Source organism: Acinonyx jubatus, chromosome C1 (assembly GCF_027475565.1).
Source record: "Acinonyx jubatus isolate Ajub_Pintada_27869175 chromosome C1, VMU_Ajub_asm_v1.0, whole genome shotgun sequence".
Classification (NCBI taxonomy): Eukaryota; Metazoa; Chordata; class Mammalia; order Carnivora; family Felidae; genus Acinonyx; species Acinonyx jubatus.
Window position 1 is genome coordinate 15189795 of NC_069381.1, and position 19470 is coordinate 15209264.

General features: G+C 37.0%; 1 protein-coding gene across 28 annotated transcripts in view; it reads right to left on the minus strand.

Moving 5' to 3' along the window:
* The window catches only part of EIF4G3 (eukaryotic translation initiation factor 4 gamma 3), a 309641-nt gene that overhangs the window by 137576 nt on the left and 152595 nt on the right, over positions 1 to 19470 (minus strand). For 5 of the 28 annotated variants that reach the window (XM_053208226.1, XM_053208222.1, XM_053208258.1 and 2 more), the window contains exons 1-3: positions 3304 to 3321; positions 2246 to 2425; positions 1536 to 1650 (exon numbers count right to left, since the gene is read on the minus strand). In XM_053208226.1, the coding sequence (XP_053064201.1) occupies positions 1536 to 1650; positions 2246 to 2311 (181 nt within the window). In that variant the 5' untranslated portion in view covers positions 2312 to 2425; positions 3304 to 3321. Of the gene's footprint in view, positions 1 to 1535; positions 1651 to 2245; positions 2426 to 3303; positions 3325 to 14177; positions 14211 to 17800; positions 17915 to 19318; positions 19415 to 19470 lie in introns of those variants that run through there. The other 23 variants (XM_053208300.1, XM_053208293.1, XM_053208268.1 and 20 more) reach the window with 9 other exon arrangements.

The following is a 19470-nucleotide window of genomic DNA, read 5'->3' on the forward strand; positions in this document are numbered from 1 at the left end:
GATGAAAAAAAATTATTTTATTTATTTTTATGTTTATTAAAAAATTTTTTTAACGTTCTATTTATTTTTGAGACAAAGAGACAGAGTGAGAGCGGGGGAGGGGCAGAGAGAGAGAGGGAGACACAGAATCCAAAGCAGGCTCCAGGCTCTGAGCTGTCAGCACAGAGTCCCACACGGGGCTCAAACTCTTAAACCGTGAGATCACGACCTGAGCTGAAGTCAAACACTTAACCGACGGAGCCACCCAGGCGCCCTTAAACGATCTTAACTGGATTTAAATTTGCAGAATAAGTGCCAATACCAAGGCACTGAGGTGGTATGAAAACTACAAGTTCAAATGAAGTTGAAGGAGCAAACAAGGAACACTTCGATAATCCTGGCAACATTCTATGTCAGAGCTGGTGATGCACATGTATTATTTTACTCTAAAACACATACATGGGAGTGTCTGGCTAACTCTGTAGGTAGAGTATACAATTCTTAATCTCAGGGTCATGAGTTCAAGCCCCACATCGGACATGGAGTCTACTTAAAACAAAAATAACACATGTAGGTAGTATGTGTTGTTTTGAAAATATCAAATATTTCTTAGTAAAAATACTTCAATAAAGCTGTGTCTTATATATACATACTTGAGACACTTAATGAAGCTATAAAGTGTATCATTTTAACAGTGTATCATTTTGAAAGTTGTACTCAGTCATCCTACCCCAACAGCCTACTAGTTACTGCTCTAGGTGCTAGGGATATAGCAGTGAACAAAACAACAAAATTCCTTGCCTTTGTGGATAGTACATGCTAGTAGGAAAACATTAACAAAGGCTTTGATAAATGGTGATAAATTATTGGACAAAAAGAAATCACAGAAGGGAGATAAGGTATAGTTGCCCCTTGAACAATGCACAGGTAAGGGGCACACTCGGCTCCCTTGCATCCAGGCCAATGTCCATGTATAAGTTTGGAATTCTCAAAATTTCATCTAATAGCCTACTGCTGATTAGAAGCCTTACCAATTAATAGTTGATTAACACATATTTTATACATTACATATACTACATGTACACAGTCTTAACAAAAAAGCTGGAAAAAACCATTATTAAGAAAATCATAGAGAAGAAAAAATACATTTATAACACCATACTGTATTTACTGAAAAGAAAATCCATATATAAGTGAGTCCATGCAGTCCAAACCCGTGCTGTTCAATAGTCAATTGTATGTTTATTCTACCAGCAAAAATCCAGTAAAAATCCAGGTAATGATGATTTGGTTTCAGATATCAGAACCTTGAGACATGGGTTCTTTCCAATTACCAGCTCTTTCAGAAGATGTCATTAACTAAATATATTTCTGTTAATACTCTTTCCTGGTAAGCCATTCTCTAAAAGGCTTTCAGGTCAGAACTGTTTGCAACATTTTATTTAAAAATTCCTTACACCACTAAACCTCACTGCCTAAACTGATTAGCAAAACAACAAAATGAAATAAAACACAACAAAGTAGTAGAACTTGCTCAATATTTCATACATACTTACCATAAGCATTGGGGAAGTCCCCAGGTCCTGGTCCAGGATAAAAAGGCCCTGGCCCTGGTGGTTGAACTGGATATTGTTGTGGGGGCCCAACATACGGAGGGCCACTATGACGGTACTAGAAAAAAGAAATTAAAGACATTTATAAATAATATGAAGGTAGCTTACTATAAAATAAATAAAGAGCTGTGTGTATGTGTGTGTATATATAAGAGAATTACTTAAATAAAATGAAAACACTTGGTTAAATACATTTAAAAATGTTTGCTTGCCATCAAGATGCAGTGAGGATGGAGAGAAAGATATGCATTAGGTAAAACCTTACAGCAAATCAGTGCACAGACCGACATCAGCTCACTGTAAAATTATTTCAGGCTGGTAGCTTTCAACGAAATTGAATGATATCACAGGAACAGCATTAATTACTGAGTCTATTTTAGAGAAGTTGGATGTGAGGAAGGGATGGGGGAAAGCCAGGAGATAAAAATAATTCCTCTAACAGCTTAGAAAAACTTAAGTAAAGAGATGTAGAAATATCTCCTTACAATATTATGGAAAATGACAAAATGGCGAGACTTATAACCAACAAGAAAGTTCACATATATGTTACTAAAAAACCACTGCGATCACCCACCCTACCTGCTTCCTCTGATGAGAATGTGAGTAAATCCCCACTCTACTGCTGGACCACACAGACCTGAGAGATACTTTACCTGTGGGATACAGTACTGAGGGCCCTGGGGCACTGGGTACGGCATGGGTAGATGGTTAACCATCATGATGTGCTGATTGGCCTGATACACTGCAGTGGGTGTCTGTGCACCAGGACGAATGGAAGGACTGCTGTTCGGGATGGTAGCTCTAGGAGGCTGTATCTGAGGCCTCTGAAAAAACTGAGGAGGGGAGAAACAAATATTTATATATATATTTTTTACAAAGGGAAATACATAAATTTTACTATCTTGAGCTTTCTCCTCTTTTCCACTAATAAAAAGGTTATCAACTTTAATTGAAAATACAATGTACATGGAAAGAGACAAACTGTCTATGGCTGGGATCAAAAAACATATCCTACACTAGGCACACTAAGTCAAGTTTTGATCAATGCTGTCACACATATGAAAACAGGGCGGTCTCACTTTTAAAATGAAGTCTCAGCTAATTTAAACTAAAAATTCTATACCATAATTATTAATTTTAAAATCTGTGATAAAATGTAACAAAAGCTTGTCTCTCTAAAACTCGTTCTACTATATAAAAGTACTGATTATTTCACTAAGAGTAGGTGGCTCATAATCAACTTATTAAAAATTAAAAGCAGTCACCTAAAAACTACCATTCAAGTAATTTATAAAATATTTAGAAGAACAAGAAATCAACCTGGATATAAATACTTTCATCTCAGTCAAGTTAAATTAAAACTACCTATAGGGTGATGGGAATGGCCTTCCTTTCCTAAAAAGTGGCAACCCATATTAAATCGAATCCAATTTTACTTTCTTGAATAGTTTGCAAGAGAAGTGACAAATCTAGACAGACTTAAGAATGGTCTGGAAGGAAGAGAACTCAAATGTATCAAATAGCAGCCAGTACCTGTGGTCATTTATGGTTCTCACTGCAGGCTTACAAGCCTTGAAACAATATATCAATTGTAAATTCCCACCATAAATGCATGTATAATCATCAGCAACAATCAACTGTAATTGTCTCACTGTAATAATAATAAGGGACTAGAGCAATAAAGAGGCCATGCAGAACTAGTAGTTGTTACCTGGATGGGTCTGAATCCTCCCTTCAATTATGAAGCAAGAAAGCAGCAGGAAATAGAAAGAAAGCCAATGGAAAAGCTTATAGATCAGTAGGAAGGGGTAGGACATAGCATGCAGCTCAACAAAAATATCTTTGTATTTAGTAATAACAGGAAAAGAAGGAAGATTAGAAAATCAGAATGACAATTCTCCACTTGAGAATTCAAGGACACATGGAATTGAAGAATCAAATCATATTTAATTGAAAATAAATAAATCCAGTGGCAAAAATATTCTAGTAGTAGCCACAAGTTATAACAGCTTGAGAGGATATGTCTACTTATTAGCACAAGTACAGTTGGGACTACTGATTCCTACTATTGGCTCTACAGACACCCATTATGTAATTTGGCATTAGTTATTCAGCTTCTCTATGATCCACTCTCCATTTTTAATGGAGAAAAGAGGTAATAATAAAAGTGCCATTCATTATTTTAAAGTTTACAGGGGCGCCTGGGTGGCTCAGTTGGTTAAGCATCCGACTCTTGTTGATTTCATGGTTCATGAGATCGAGCCCCTCATTGGTCTGCATGCTGACAGCAAAGAGCCTGCTTGGGATTCTATTTCTTTCCCTCTCTCTCTGCCCCTCCCTGACTCGCTCACTCTCTCAAAATAAATAAATTAATTTAAAAAAAAGTTTACAGAAGTCCTAAGAAATAACTAGGCTTTTCAAAATTTATCAGACCCTTCAGGACAGGAACCTCTCCACTACCACAGTATATAAGAGGCCACTTAAAGCTTTAAAATGGGGAAATATAAAACTATTCTTAAAATGTGGTCTAGCTCCAAAATCTCCTGAGTTGTTTCATATTCCAGACATGAGTACTTCTACTGGCCCAAATAAAGGCAAGGATGAGCTTTGACCTGTGGGCCCACTCTGGTCATATCCTGTCTTACTCTTCTTAAGCATCAAGCTACCCAAATGTGATAGAAGAAATAACTTTTCATCCTGTGCTCAATCGGAAGGATTAGGATCCAGTGCCCAAGGCTCATCCCCATTTGGCCTTCATAACCCAGGACAAAGAAAGCCCTAAAGAGATTAAGTCACAGAAAAACAACAGACAGTACAGCAGGAGAATGGAGTGAATGAGGGAGGCCATAGAGAGTAGCTGATGGAGATGAAAAGAAAGTACAAGAAGCAAAGTTGGTAATACAGGAACCTGGGCTGGGACCACACCAACAGCAATAGTCTTCTAGTTATTTCCACCGACACAGTTTTGGTAACAGACACAAGAATTTCTGTTGACTTCAACCAAGAACACTGAACTAGTAAGCTTTCCACCCTAGACTTCACTTCTCTGAATTACACAGCAGGTAAAATCTATCACTCATCAATGTATGTGAGCTATAAACATATTTTAGGAATGAACTTAAGCATTTTTATAACTTGGTTAATGTATTGGGGGCCACAGAACTATTACAGGTCTCAAGGAGAGAATAGTCATTCCTCTGCTCAACTAATTGAGCATTACTAGATATTAGATATAGTAGACAGAAATCTTACTCCTGTAAGATCCTTTTCCACCAACTCTAGAGGGCAGCCAAGATAAGGACAGTATCAAACAGAACAGGTGATGATCTACTGTGGTTATATTATCATCAAATTCTGTCAAAGTATTTACTGCCTGAAGAGACACAATGCTATTGAGTTGTATAGAGCAAGAAAAGCAGATACGGTCAGAGTTTCCCCACAATTCTAACAGTTTACTATATGCGAGTCCTTTTCTTGGCACTCTTTTCCAACTCCTCTGCTGGGGTTTTTAACCACTCTGTTTACAGTAACTGCGATTACAGCTGATTCAAGGAGGATTCGGAATAGCAGTAAGACTATCTTCTTCAGTGGTTTAAAAAAAGAAACGATATTACTGTTAATATTACTGCTAATATTAATGTGCAGCTGAACTCAATAAAACACAAAATTTGTGGTTATGTAGACATGCTTTTTTTAATACACTAAGATTTCAGCTTTGAAGCAATGTAGAAAAATGTATTCATATATGCACACTAAATAAGAGTGGAGATTTATATAGCACTTACTACCTACCAGCAACCACTCAAAACCTTTTACATATATATTAAATTATTCTCACAACACACCTCTAAGGCAGGTACTATTATCACTCCCATTAGATATAAGGGAAAATTGAGGGACTGGAGATCAAGTACCTTACTAAAGGTCTCCTATCCGTAATTTAAACACAGTCAGGTTTAGGTCTCTAACTTTAATTGTTACACACTCCACTTCTCACGAAGTGGAACACCCCTCATATTTTCCAACAACTGTCAGTCAGAAGACATTTTTTCAAAGGCTGCAGGGATGTGTTGAGACCTTTATCCAATGCACTAAGGGCTGCATATCCCTCAACCAGAACTGATTCCTGGTAAGAAAAATGCTCTATCGGTTACTTCACAAAATTCATGCTTATTCTTCAGGAAAACAAATTACTTCTACCTGTAAGATTCTAATTCTCTATCTCCCTTAAAGTAACTGATACCTGTTCATATGCTTTTACATGCTTGGTACAACATTTAACAGACCTACTTTTACTCAATCTCACTGCATTAAGATTTTTACAGGGGCAGGCGATCTGGAGCTTATTTTTCCCCTTTAAGAAGTTCCTTCCGACCCTCCTTCCCTCGCTCCCCACTCCCGCAGCATGTGTGTGCAGACACACACAAGATTCTAGTATCAATAGAACTAGAAAAGGTGTAATGGCTGGAAAAACAAAGACATAAAAAGAGATGAATTCTCTTTTTTGCACTCTCTCCTAGCCATTCAACTGTGAATTTAGATTATGATTTAATAGTCGGACAGGAAATTTAAAATCTGTGGGTGGGCATGGCAGAAAACCACAGGTTATGAAAAAGAAGGTGTAAACGTGAATGGGCCTTCCCAAACTGCTTGCAATGCTTCAGAATCCCTTTGCCTGTCTAATGAGTGATGAAGAATCATTAAAAGAATCAAACTCACCTGGATGTGAGGACAGTACAGGCCATTTAATCTAACCACATACCTACAGTTTAAATCTCTTATATGAAATGGCCTTGAGGTTATGAAACTTGAGCAACCCAAGACACAGTTCCGTTTCATTGTTAAATGGAGTTCTGACACAGCAGAGGTCTTCCCTTCTACTGGCTCTAAATTTCTCTCTCTGTGTCATCTACCCTCTGGTCCAATAACTATTCCTAAAATCACATCAACGTCAAATCCTTCTACCATGGAAGTTATCTGAAGACAGCCATCACTGCCAACTTTCACACCGTCTACTTTTTGTTCAAAGCCAATCATTACCCTCCACGTTCTATCCCTTGAACCAAGATTCTGAATTCCGTCTTCAGGTTTCTCTCAATAGGTTTCCACTGCTCCAAGTCTGACTAAATAGAGAACCAAACACAACTATCCAGGTGGCGTCTTCCCAGAACATACCTGGCTTCACTCAATAAATGTATCTGTTGCTAAATGAAAGAGAAACATCTGTCTCTGATTCTGGCTGACTACATTTCTACTAATAAAACCAAGAACAACAGAAGAGCTTCTGTCAACCACATTTTACTACTGATTGGTACTGAGTTACATACAATCTTTTAAAAACCCTTCAGTCTTCTTTACATATATCCTAAAAATAAAGTCATGCTCTTCACTTTTGTATGTACTTATAAAGAGGTGTTCTTGTACAGGAACATACAAGGGAATCTTGCATATTGTTCTTTTGAAAATTTATCTGGCAAATTTAGGGATGCCTGGGTGGCTCAATTGGTTGAGCATCCAACTTCGGCTCAGGTCATGATCTCACAGTTGGTGAGTACGAGCCCCACATCAGGCTCTGTGCCCCCGGCTCAGAGTCTGGAGCCTGCTTTGGATTCTGTGTCTCCCTCCCTCTCTGCTCCTACCCCACTTGCACTTTGTCTCTCTCTCTCAAAAATAAATAAACATAAAAATTTTTTTAAAAATTAAAAAAAAAAATTAGCTGGCAAATTTCAACCCATCATTTCAGACTGTAGAGATACTTTTAGAGTCTGAATACATCATGCAGTGTCAAAACCACATAAGCATCAGCAAATTTGACAGGCATATCATTTAACCAAGTCACTGATGAAAATGCTGAAAAAGACTAGGTTAAGAAGGGAGGAATTGTGTACAACACAAGTATCATCTCCAAACTGGATTTCAATCTGGGTTAAAAGTCTTTTGGGGCGCCTGGCTGGCCCAGTCGGTTAAGCGGCCGACTTCGGCTCAGGTCATGATCTCGCAGTCCGTGAGTTCGAGCCCCGCGTCGGGCTCTGTGCTGACAGCTCGGAGCCTGGAGCCTGTTTCAGATTCTGTGTCTCCCTCTCTCTCTCTGACCTTCCCCCATTCATGCTCTGTCTCTCTCTGTCTCAAAAATAAATAAACGTTAAAAAATAAATAAATAAATAAATAAATAAATAAATAAATAAAAGTCTTTTATCTTCCAACTGTCTACTAATACACCAGGAGGATGGCAAAGAAAAGCATCAGCCCTCATTTGAGGTAGTACTTTGGGAAGCTCCAAAGGGCTAAGGCACATTTAAAAGAGAGGCTAAATTTAGAGTACTTGTGATAGCAGACTTCCACTGAAACATTCCAGAAGCCAGAGGAAAAATGTTACCTCTTAGAAAATCCTTCTACAGATGTGATAATGATATCATTACCAAAAGTTTCCTGGACACATTAGTAATAATTGTTTTTTGAAGATGCTGGTAATTATATCACTTCTCATGAATTCCCCTTTCTAAAATCATCAAAAGACAAGGGGATCTCTAAAATCTACATAATACCTCGAAGTTCTCATGGGGCGCCTGGGTGGCTCAGTTAGTTAAGCATCCGACTCTTGTCTCAGGTCTTGATCTCACGGTTCACGGGTTCTGTGCTGACAGAGCAGAGTCTGCTTGGGATTCTCTCTCTCCCTCTTTCTCTGCCCCTGTCCTCTGTGTGCATGTTCTCTCTCTCTCTCTTTCTCTCTAAATAAACAAACTTAAAAGAAAAAAAAAGTTCTCCGGTGGTGCCTGGGTGGCTCAGTCAGTTAACTGTCTGGCTCTTGGTTTTGGCTCAGGTCATGATCTCACGGTTTGGGAGTTTGAGCTCCAAGTCGGGCTCCACGTTGACAGGGTGGAACCTGCTTGGGATTCTGTCTCTGTCTCTCTCCCTGTTCTTTCTCTCAAAACAAATATATAAACTTAAAAAAAGAGAAAGAAAAAAAGTCACAGATTTCCATATATAATAAAAAAGTGTTAAAAAGAAGTTCTCTGAAAATTACCTATTCATTTTTAGCAACTAGAAAAATCATATTCAATCACATTAGTTCCCACGCGGGAAAAAAACTACTGAATACTAACTTGCAAAGCAATAAAAACCGTATCGAAAATATGCTTCTGAAACACCTAGCTTTCTGCAATTTATTGTTCAGCCTCCTGGAAGAACAGTAAGATTTGCAATTATGAATTTTTTAGATTAATATCTTCAAAAATTCTGAAGTACTCTGGAGAAAATAACAGTGCTATGATTTTCTGGCAAGTTACAAAGGGACAAGCAGTAAAGAGTCCACATAATGGGATATCACTCAAGTATCAACCAGAGATTCTACTGACTTACAATAATTTATAATGAAGGCTATTACATTCTAAATTCTTTGTGTATCTTCCCTGCATGTGGCCAATATCACATACTTCAACATTTCATTAAGAATTGGAAGATGTAAACCCTAGAGCTGAGTTTTCCAATACAATAGCCACTAGCCATATTTGATTACTTAAATTAACATTAAATTAAAAATTCAGTTCTTCAACTGCATTGCACAGTTCAAGTGCTCAACAGCCACATGTGACTAGTAGCTACTATAGTGAACAGTACAGACACAGAACGTTTTCACCATCACAGAAAGTTCTATTAGAAAGTACTGCCCTAGAGGATTACGTCAGATGGCCGACAAAAAAACAAAAAACAAAACCCTAAGGATTCTGTCAGGAACAGAAGGTGTTCTGTCTGATCATAATGTAGAGTCTGGGAAAGGAACATCCTTGTAGAACACTCTACTCATAGGTAAAAATAGGCTGAGAAAAGGGAGAAGAAAGGCAGGCTGTCTTATTGCTAAAGAAAACTGACATTTACCAAGGATCTATTATGCGCAAGGGATCGTGACAGGCAGGCACTGGGATGCTCACAACACCCTTAGGAAATAGGTGCTATTGTTGTAATACTTCAATACTTTATCATTTATGAGCACGTTTTATCATTTCTCAGATAAGAAATCTGATGCTCAAAGTTAGTTTGCAGTAAAGCTAAGATTCCCCGTTATGCCAACTTCTAACCTATATTTTCTTTACTATCTCTGCTGTAACCTTACAATGCTTTTGTGAGTAAGGCACCAGATAAAATTGCCCATGACTGACTTAAACTCTGAAAAATCTAAGCACTGGTCATAAGACTGCATAAATGCTTGATCTGATTTCTAAGTAATATCCATTAAACTCTGATATGCCAGGTCTGGCCCCAGAGGCAAGCCCTAAGCCTTCATTTATTTTACTTTCCAAATTTAAGAAAGTGCCTAGAGCAATACAAATATTTCTCAACCAGAAACTAAGACTTCAAATATAATAGCACAACTTTGAGTACAAAAACCTTTAAGGGTCATAATGGAAAAAAACACAACACAACAACAACATAAGCCAGCTGTTTTCTTTTAATCTTTTAGCAACAAGAACAGAACTACAACAGGAAAACACACACACAGTTTCAATGCTGGCCACCAGGTAACATATTTCCTTGATGCCCAATACTATTGTGTTTTATGAAGCTTTTATTTGTTTATACTAACTCCAATTGCTCTGAATATGGCATATTCTCCAACACTTGTGAATACTATGTGAACTAAAATCACGTATCGACACGCCGCAGAATATTTTTTGTTTTATGAACACTCTTAAATATACCAATTCCCTGGTCTTCCTCAAAATGCAAAGACTACTCAGCCGTAGTATAAAACCAACACTTGATCTCTGTTGTGAAACCCAAAAGTAAAATAAGGACAGGAACACAAGTAACTTCAAACCACAACTACACAAATTTCAGCTACCAAACATGAAAATAACACAAGTCAGAATCTACATTATACCAAGTGACTTGTTTCACTTATGAGTGTACGTTCTGTTCTGTTCTTTCAGTTTCTAATTACCTTGGGATTTTCAAACACCAGAGTAAAAATAGTTGACATATTTCTCAAGCCAAGGGTGTTCGCATATAAAATTACTTAGTACTTCTTTCACCCTTGAAGAAAACTGTTATTCTAATCTAAAGCTGTCTTCGGACTGCAAAACGCCAAAAAGAAAAGAACATCCTAATTAACCTGAAGAATTTCTGCAAAAGCCAAAAACTAATGACACTGGAAGAAGACATGGCTGACATAATTCTAACTAGAGCATGGTATCCCTGACTAGAAGGACTAAATAAGAACACTGGCTGGCCACACATAAACATATTCTAAATAAAAGCAGTCCCAAGAAATACATTCTGTAACAGTTTCTTGGTTCTATTAAACTAAAAAGATTTGCTATCCAAAATCTTACATGTTTCATTTCAATTCAGGTACTTCACTTTGTACAAAGAAGAAAAAAAAAAAAAAAAAATATATATATATATAGGTCCTAGATTACTAGCCTGGACAATCATGTTTTCTTTTCACAAGCAATTACCCGCAACTAGCTTATCGAAACAACAGTACTTATTTTCTTCATAATGTTCAGAGAAACAATTGTTACTAAGCATTCACAAAAAGTTATGTATTTACTGTTGGACTTTGGAAACAGCAATCATAGGAACATCATCCAGCATCAATCAAATTATTTTCTGAAAAAAGATCAAAGCATGAAAGGATATGTGATCAGAAAGGGAGCCACTGATGAACAATGCAATGCAATAAAGGAAAAGTGAGAAACCTATTCACTAATTCTAACTCTCAATTTAATGCTTTCTGGTCAAAGGAAACCACCATAACTGAAAAAACCACTTGTGCCTTCAATTCACAACAAACCAAAACTAATATAGGACACAGATGTTTTCCCTTTAAAAACGTATTCTCTGTAAACCACTCAATGTTTTTCACTGTACTGATTTCACTATACAAGTCTCTACGTACGGTTTTGTCTTATGAGCATCTCCTCTATGAACCTCTAACTGTCGTTAGATCTGAGGAGATCATTTTAAATACCGACTTCAGCCAGTGATTCTCAAATGAGAAACAGTATCACCTCCACTGGGGTTATTTGGAAATGTATGAAGGTGTTTTTGTTTTGTTTTTTAATTGTCACTGGGGAATCCTACTGGCACTTAGAGCCCTAAGGTTGCCTAATGAACTGTAATTTACAGGGAAGCTTTTCATAACTGGTGATCCCACCCAAAATGCCAATATCTATTCCACGGTGAAACAAACCAAACTAGTCTGTACATCTATGGACACAGAAGAGCGAACTCTTTCTAACATGCTCTATGCCGTTAATACTGGTTCAGCCAGCTCCTGCTCAGCAGTCCTCACTTCAACACCAAGCCCCTCCCTCCTCTAGTTCTCCAAGGTCACTCATTACTGCTACTGCCTCAACCAAAGTCACATTATTTCCTTACTTAATTCTCTGTGGTGTAATGAAAAAATTCTAACTGGCATTTAGAAAGAGGGGAATGCCAGAGTAAAAACACCCAGATACCTAAAGTTTTTGTATCCAAAAGCAATGCTCTGTATTTATGCTGCATCTCAAGAATCTATCTTTAAGAACTAGTGTCAGGAAGTCATTATCTTCCTTGTTGATGAATAAGTAATAAGTATACACACATACGTGATTCCAATTTTTTTAATGGTTAAAACACGCCATAATTTCACAAGTATCATCCTATAGCTAGATAAAGGACCAATCTGCCAATACTTTTTTGAGTGAGTCCTATTACACATGAAAAATGATTTTAGAACTGAAATCAACCTCTTGTCACAAGACTCCTTAAAGTTTTCCTTGATTTTTGAAATGGAAGAACGACAAAGCATATCATAAGACTTCAGGTTCAGAAGAAAGTTCAGAAGACAGATTTTCCCAAAAAAGACCATTTGTAAAGGCTTAAATACAACATCCCCCTTTGAGGACCATCACTATTGAATAGAAATAATAGAGACATTTAGCCTTATATGAAGGAGTTCAAAAATGTTTTTACTTAAACAACAGTTTCTTTCTACTCTACTTCTTGAACAGAGATATCCCAGATTTTTCTATTAGTGGTCTTACTGGATTGATCCCTGACTAAAATTTAAGCCTGGCCTCTATGGTCCTCGACTAAACATTTTTTAAAATTAATAATCAATCTTTTTAACTTAAGAGATTATCTTTTTTTTTAAATTATTAGTAATCTTACCCCATATATTCTTGGTATGTGCTAAACATTGCTAATCAGTTTACTTGCACTCCCTCATTTACTGTTCCTATCAGTCCTAAGATGGGTATTAATACAGTGCCCCTTTCACAAATGAGAAAACAAAGGCTGAGAGCAGTGAATAACTTACCCCAAACCACTCAGTTAATAAAGAAGAGTCAAACCTAGGTCTAGCTGACACCAAATGCCAAGCTCTTCAAGTACTTTAACAATACTGTCTGTTGATACTAAAAACTACCCGAGTTTTATTTCTTCATCTAATCCAAAGAACTGCCATCCACTTCATACAATCACCTCGGAGTTCTCCTGCAAAGTGTCTTTGGAATCTCAGATTTTGCTTGGCTTTTACATCCTCTAACTTGGAAAGACTGTATTTTGAGAAACAGAGCCTTGTATTAAATCACGGGTAGACAAAGAAATCCTTTAATGAAACAATGTCCATTTACTCAGTAGTAAGAATTCTAACTATGATAACACAGGTAAACACTGGTAACTTTTCTCTTGCTTTATCAAACCATATTATATTGCATAATAATATTAAAAACAGCTACCACTTATTGACTGTTCACTTTGTGTCAGATGCCTTAGGAATCTTATCTCTAATGTAAAGGGTATTTATCCCCATTTTACATAGGAGGGAACTGAGGCTCAGAAAAAGATCTGGTTAAAACAGCTGGTTACATGATAATATGGTGGTAATAAGAACCCAGATCTGTACAACTCTAAAGTCTATGCCCCTTCTACTATAGCAGAAGAAAATGTTTCAGAACACTCTATCAAAAACTACTCGGAGGGAAAAGCCCTGCAAAAGTCTTTTTCTCCCCAAACCACCTCCTCTAGTATATTCCTGCTAAATAAATTAGTGTTAGTGGATACATTTTTGGATATTAATTTAAACAATCACTTCATTTAAAAGAACCAACAGGCTAAGGATAATTCTCTATGCAGCAAATGAATACATGTTATTGTTAACTGGATGTTAGATTTCAGTTAGCAACTGAGAGTAAGTGGTTTTAGAAATACTAATGCTATTTTATACACATCAATACAAGTTACATCAGAATGTTAACAGAAAACCCTTAGAATGTTGCCTGTTCCACTCAGTTAAATGTAAACAGTACAGATACCCACAAAATCGGGGGGGGGGGGTTAATTTATCAAAAAAATGTCAGGGTTCTCTACATTCAGAGCAATTATTTTGAGGGAAAAAACTCCCATAAACAGAAGGGAATGGGTCTGTTACGCACAGAGTGCTGTGAGGTTAGTGAAGAATGAGAAGAGGAGCCCACGAGGCTGCAGCTCCTGGAGAGAGCAGCGGAGCGGCCCCTGGAACGGCAGCATTCTCAGAGTCAGCAGCTACTGGCACCCCCGCCTAGTATTACGGGTGATAGTGAAGGGGCAAGGGTACAGTACCTGATGATGGGCAGGTCGAGGCCCCGCTGCAAACTGAGAAAAGGAGGGAAAACAAACACAAAAGGAAAGGCACAAAGAGTCAGAAACACCACAACAAAAACCAAAATGTCACACAATATGCCAAAAGAAAAAAACCCACAAGAAAAAAAAACAAAACACAAACAGTCAAAGCTTTGCTGCAGGACAGTGACAGACAGGTACTAAGATTCAACAGGTTAACACCACTACCAGGTATAGTTTGTCATTTATCAGCTGGGAGAGAAACAGCTAAGCTGTTAGGCACGTAAGGGTATCCTTCTGATAGGAATAATTAAAAACAACAACAACAACAAAAAAAAAAACCCCTAAAATAAAAAGAAAGTCTGAAATACTAAGTGGTTATATTAAGACAAACATGAAAAAGTCAAGTATGCTTATGCAATTGATATAGCTGGAGGAAATGAGAAAAGCTTTTATATTACAAGAAATAGCCAGGAGGTAATTAAAATGTCCAACAGGAAATAAAGAATGTTAAAGGACTGATTTCAAATTTACTTAAGTTTAATGGGGTATCTCATACATGAAATGGAAATTTCAGTATCTTCCTTTATTTCTTAAAAAAACTTTCATTTATATATCTATAAATATATAAACATATTTATAATATATAAATATGTATTTAAATATATAAATAACTATATATATATTTAAATACAATTAACTAGTAAAGTTTAGTATCAGGCATACCAAAGCAAACAGCTGGTAAAGAATATCACTCTCCAACATGATTAATCAAAGTGGTACTATTATCAGCTCAAGAAGAAAAAAGAGTGAAAGAAGTCAAATCTCTCAATCACTGTTTATACACAACAGCACAACACTGTACATATGCACCTACTGCTATCTGATACTGAGAATAAAAACAATAGAGAATATAACTCCTTAGCTAAATACCGTGCTTGAAAGCAGATAATATATATTGCAACACCTAATTTCCCTAACTTAGAATGAAAGAAAAAGGTCTTCCACCCATAAAATTTTACATACTAAACCTCTAAGATCAAATAATTCTTCATCAGAGCACTAACTTGCCTTCCAATGTGATTTTACTAAAAAGGACAGAGAAAACTTTTCAGGACATAGTGTCTGGACTGGCTACTAATGCATTAACTATCTAAATAATAAATATTAACCACCCTCTTTAGTAGTGAAAACAAAGTATTTACAAAGCGGTTTTGAAAAGCAAACCACACAAGGCTTTACTTTAATACATTTAAGGAACTAAAATCTATGTCTTCAATTATTTTCTTTCCTAGACTAGAGCCATCCTTCGGTCAACTCATCACTACAGGTGAATCAGACTAAAGATTAACTAGGAAACAATCCCTCAGACTCAGAATTCAAATTACGTGCAAAAGATTTGGAATTATTTCCCCAACTGCCATTATTTCATGTAAATAATTTTCAACTACATGCAGTGGAGCTCATGCCACAGAGTAGGAGATGGCTGAAGACTGCTCTACCAAGAATTCACCCTGGAGAATAAAACACCACCTATTATTCAAGTAATGAAATGTGTTTTAAACACATTTTGAAGCTATTCAGCATAACTTAATGAGTTCTTGATGACCTACATGATTAGACTGTGTTAGGTCAGCCATTATATTTGTGAATTATTGTAAAATCATTTTTCAGAATGATGACAATGGCAGCTATACTCTTCTTGCAGAACATTTTCTCTTCACAGAAACTGAGATCTTCTATTTGCAGTTTTCCAATTATGAAAAGAAAGCAGATCATACCTCTACTACGGACATCAAGTTTCAAGAATAGGCAATACCACCCATGTGGTATGAAAGTAGGGGGTGGAAGTGAGATGTTTCTTCATGACACTTTTGAAGAAAATGGGAAAGAAGGGCCATGTTAAAAAATTAACCTGAGTACAGCAGTACCTGTCTTATCACTGTTCCACAGAAAGGTCCCATTTCTAAGGCTCTAAAATAAAAGTTGCAACTTCATGTATTTGGAAGGTCCAGTCAAAAGATAACTTTCTATGAACAAGAGGAGTACCTTATAAAATTACACATATACTTCAAAAAAACAAAAAACAAAACAAAAACAAAACAACAACAAAAAAAAAAAACAACCAACACAAGTTAGTGGGAAAGTACCCTAGTCTATTTTGCACTAGTCACCATTGGCTATTGAGTTTTTCATTTGGAATGACAATAGTCTTAGTCCTGTGGGTAACTGTAAGCAACAGAACAAACTGTAGTCGCTGCTGGCTCATATTAAAAATAGACACATTCATTTCTTTTTTTTTTTTTTTCTTTTTACGAGGGGTCTTTAAGATGGTGAGGACTGTAGATATTAAAGAAAGCAGCTTTCTGTGAACTTGGATCTAATGTTAATGCCACCCACCCACCCACCCACGCACTCACTCACTCACTCTTCTGTGCACAGTTGGCAACAGGGCATGGCCAACATAACACTGATGTATCTTTGGCACTTAGCACTACAAAACAGAAAAATAACCAGTGGATACAGGTTACTGAAAAAACCAAACTGTTACCCCTCTTCCAATTAGGCATTTAATAGCTTCACTATTTTAGAGGCTATTTAAAAATAAACTATTGTTTAAAGAGTTCCAGTACAACCAGAAAACGGGACAGATAGGTAACTAATCAGTACGTTTTTGCTTTTAAACAAGAGTTTCAACAATATGAATTTAACTAAGATACCAGGCATCAAATAGAAATATGGACAAAAAGATAACCTGAAAGAGGGCAGGGGCCACTTGAAGCCACTTGGATTGCAAAGGCAGCTGTCCAGGGAAGAACAGAATAGCCTAAACTGTGCAATTGCCAATGGCCCATTAATGCAGAAATAGAATGGAGTAAGCTTTAGCTGCTCTACAAAGCCATGGGAAGGGTCCCTTCCTTAGTGCAACAGCTTACCTCTCCTCACCAGTTGGGATAGCTGTGGGATGGATGAGACTAGACTATGGCAACTTGGGATGTAAAAGGAAAATGCAATCCTGCCAAATTCCATATCCCATCTTCACCCTCCCAGCACCAACACAAATGAAATAAAGAAAACTGGACCCAAAACAACAAGCAAGAGTAGTCTTGGGTTTGCTAGTCTTGCACTTGTTTTGGGATATGTAATGGAATGTTATGTGTGTGGTTTTTAGTAATGGGGGTGGTAATGGTCACTAGCAGAGCAGATGGCAAAAATTGCATAGAGGATAGTATCTGAAGAGTTTATGACCACAGAAAAATGGCTGACAACTACAGACAATTTCCTCTTTGATATTCAATTATAAAATGGAAAGAGGGAAAAAGAAGCGTTGAAATTTCTTTTAAAATCAAATTTATCTGAAAGGGATATCCCTCTTTGAGTTTAAAATAAAGAAACATCTAAACCCCAAATTACTCCTGTCTAATTCCCAATCAAGAAGACCCACCCAATTTGTTATTCTTTTCCCCACTATGCCTGGCAGAAACTGCCATGCTAGGTTAGACTTTCAGAGAAGAAGCCATCAGAGCATTTCTGTTCATCAGCCAATAAATGGATGTGGTCAAAAATAATGAGTGCCAGAGGCACCACTGCCTGCAAGAAGTACAGTTTGTTATATTGCTTACAATGCAGTATTTTATCCAGCCTCTTCCAGCCAAGGACCTGTAAACGGGAGTCTGTTCCAAAACCTTCCTCCTCTTCCAGTTGTCTGTGCAATGTATTGGCACTGTTCTGCTGGGCTGTCAAAAAAACTGGTTTAGAGATGCAGCTCTTCAGTCAGGTTTTGCGCCAGTTCTAACCATGTAAATTTCTTTTCTTTCAATAATTATAAATGGGGGTGGGGGTGGGGGTGAACAGGGCCATAGAATTCTTTGCAGTAAGAGCTTACCATAATGTCCCGTGTTTAATGACTATAAGCAGGGCCTATCTAAAATTAACCTGGTGAGATCTCAGGCCCACTCCAAGTAGTAAAGTATGCACATCCCCAAACCACTCTCAGAACACAACTTGCATCACACATCTTGTTGATCATTTCAGCAAAAAAAGAGACAAGCAAACAGGCAACTAGGACCAAAGTCCCACCTCTTTAGAATGGTTCTTCCACCCTCTGGGGAGAACCAGGATCTAAGAACAGGTATTGGAGAAGAGGACAACAGGGAAAAGGAAGACAGAAAGAGGGTAAGAAAGAGATTATATTTTGGTGCAGTCTATGATCTCTAGTTCGTTGAGCAATCTTTCATACATTTCAACATTTCTCAGTTCATGCATAAAACCAAATGAACAGAAGCTAATGCAATGATATACTCCAGTACTACAGGCAAAAAAAAGCAGGGGTGGGGAACCAAAAGAAGATACCTGTATTCTGAGGAAAACACAGAGCTGAGATACAAGTAGGGATGTGAGATACAATGTGAGATGTTACAGAAGCACCTTCTGGCAAAATCTAATCATGCAGGGCAGGAAACGACGTTCTAAGGAATGGACAGCTGAAGCCACTATATACTTTTGTGAAACAGAAGGATGAACCTTGAATAAATTCTCAGGCTTTGCAATATTTATTGCAATCCATGTAAAGGATGAGCAAAGAGGATGATAGCATTTTAATTTGTATGACAATTTATTTACCATCTGAAAAAACAAATACACCACTGGTGTATGTCATGCATATGTCCAAACTGTCAAATGATTAGAACTGACCTAGTGACACTGATTTAGAACTATTACTTCCCAAACCACCGGAATTTGCGTCTAATTAATGAAATTTAATTTACTTCTAAAATCACTGTGCTTTACTCTCTTTCTGAATTTTCAACAGTATAACAAATTAAGAGCTGAAATGAAGTGAACTTGAATGCAACCAGATTTTTTTTAATATCATGCCACAGGAAAGTAAAAGAAGATATAAAGCTCCATTTCTTCTTTTTCTTAATTTAAATTATTCCTTATATTAAAGGTCTGAAAATGCAATGCTAACCGATAATAGTAATATTATGATGATAATGATTAATAACAATAATAAAATAAATTGGCTTTGGAACAAATATCTAAAAATGAGAAAAAAAAATTAGCCAAAGGAACCCAAGCTATTAAAAACACAAACTTAGATGGAAAATATTATCTAGAACAAGCTTCTGCTTACTTACCGGAGAACGGGTTTGAGGTTGTGAATTCATTGTCTGAGGGGCTTGAGGGTATACCAACGTGGTTGGACCTGCATTCTGTCCAGAGGGATATGGGGTCTGTCAAAAAATGGCAGTAACAATATCATATTTTGAATATATATGGCATGGTAACT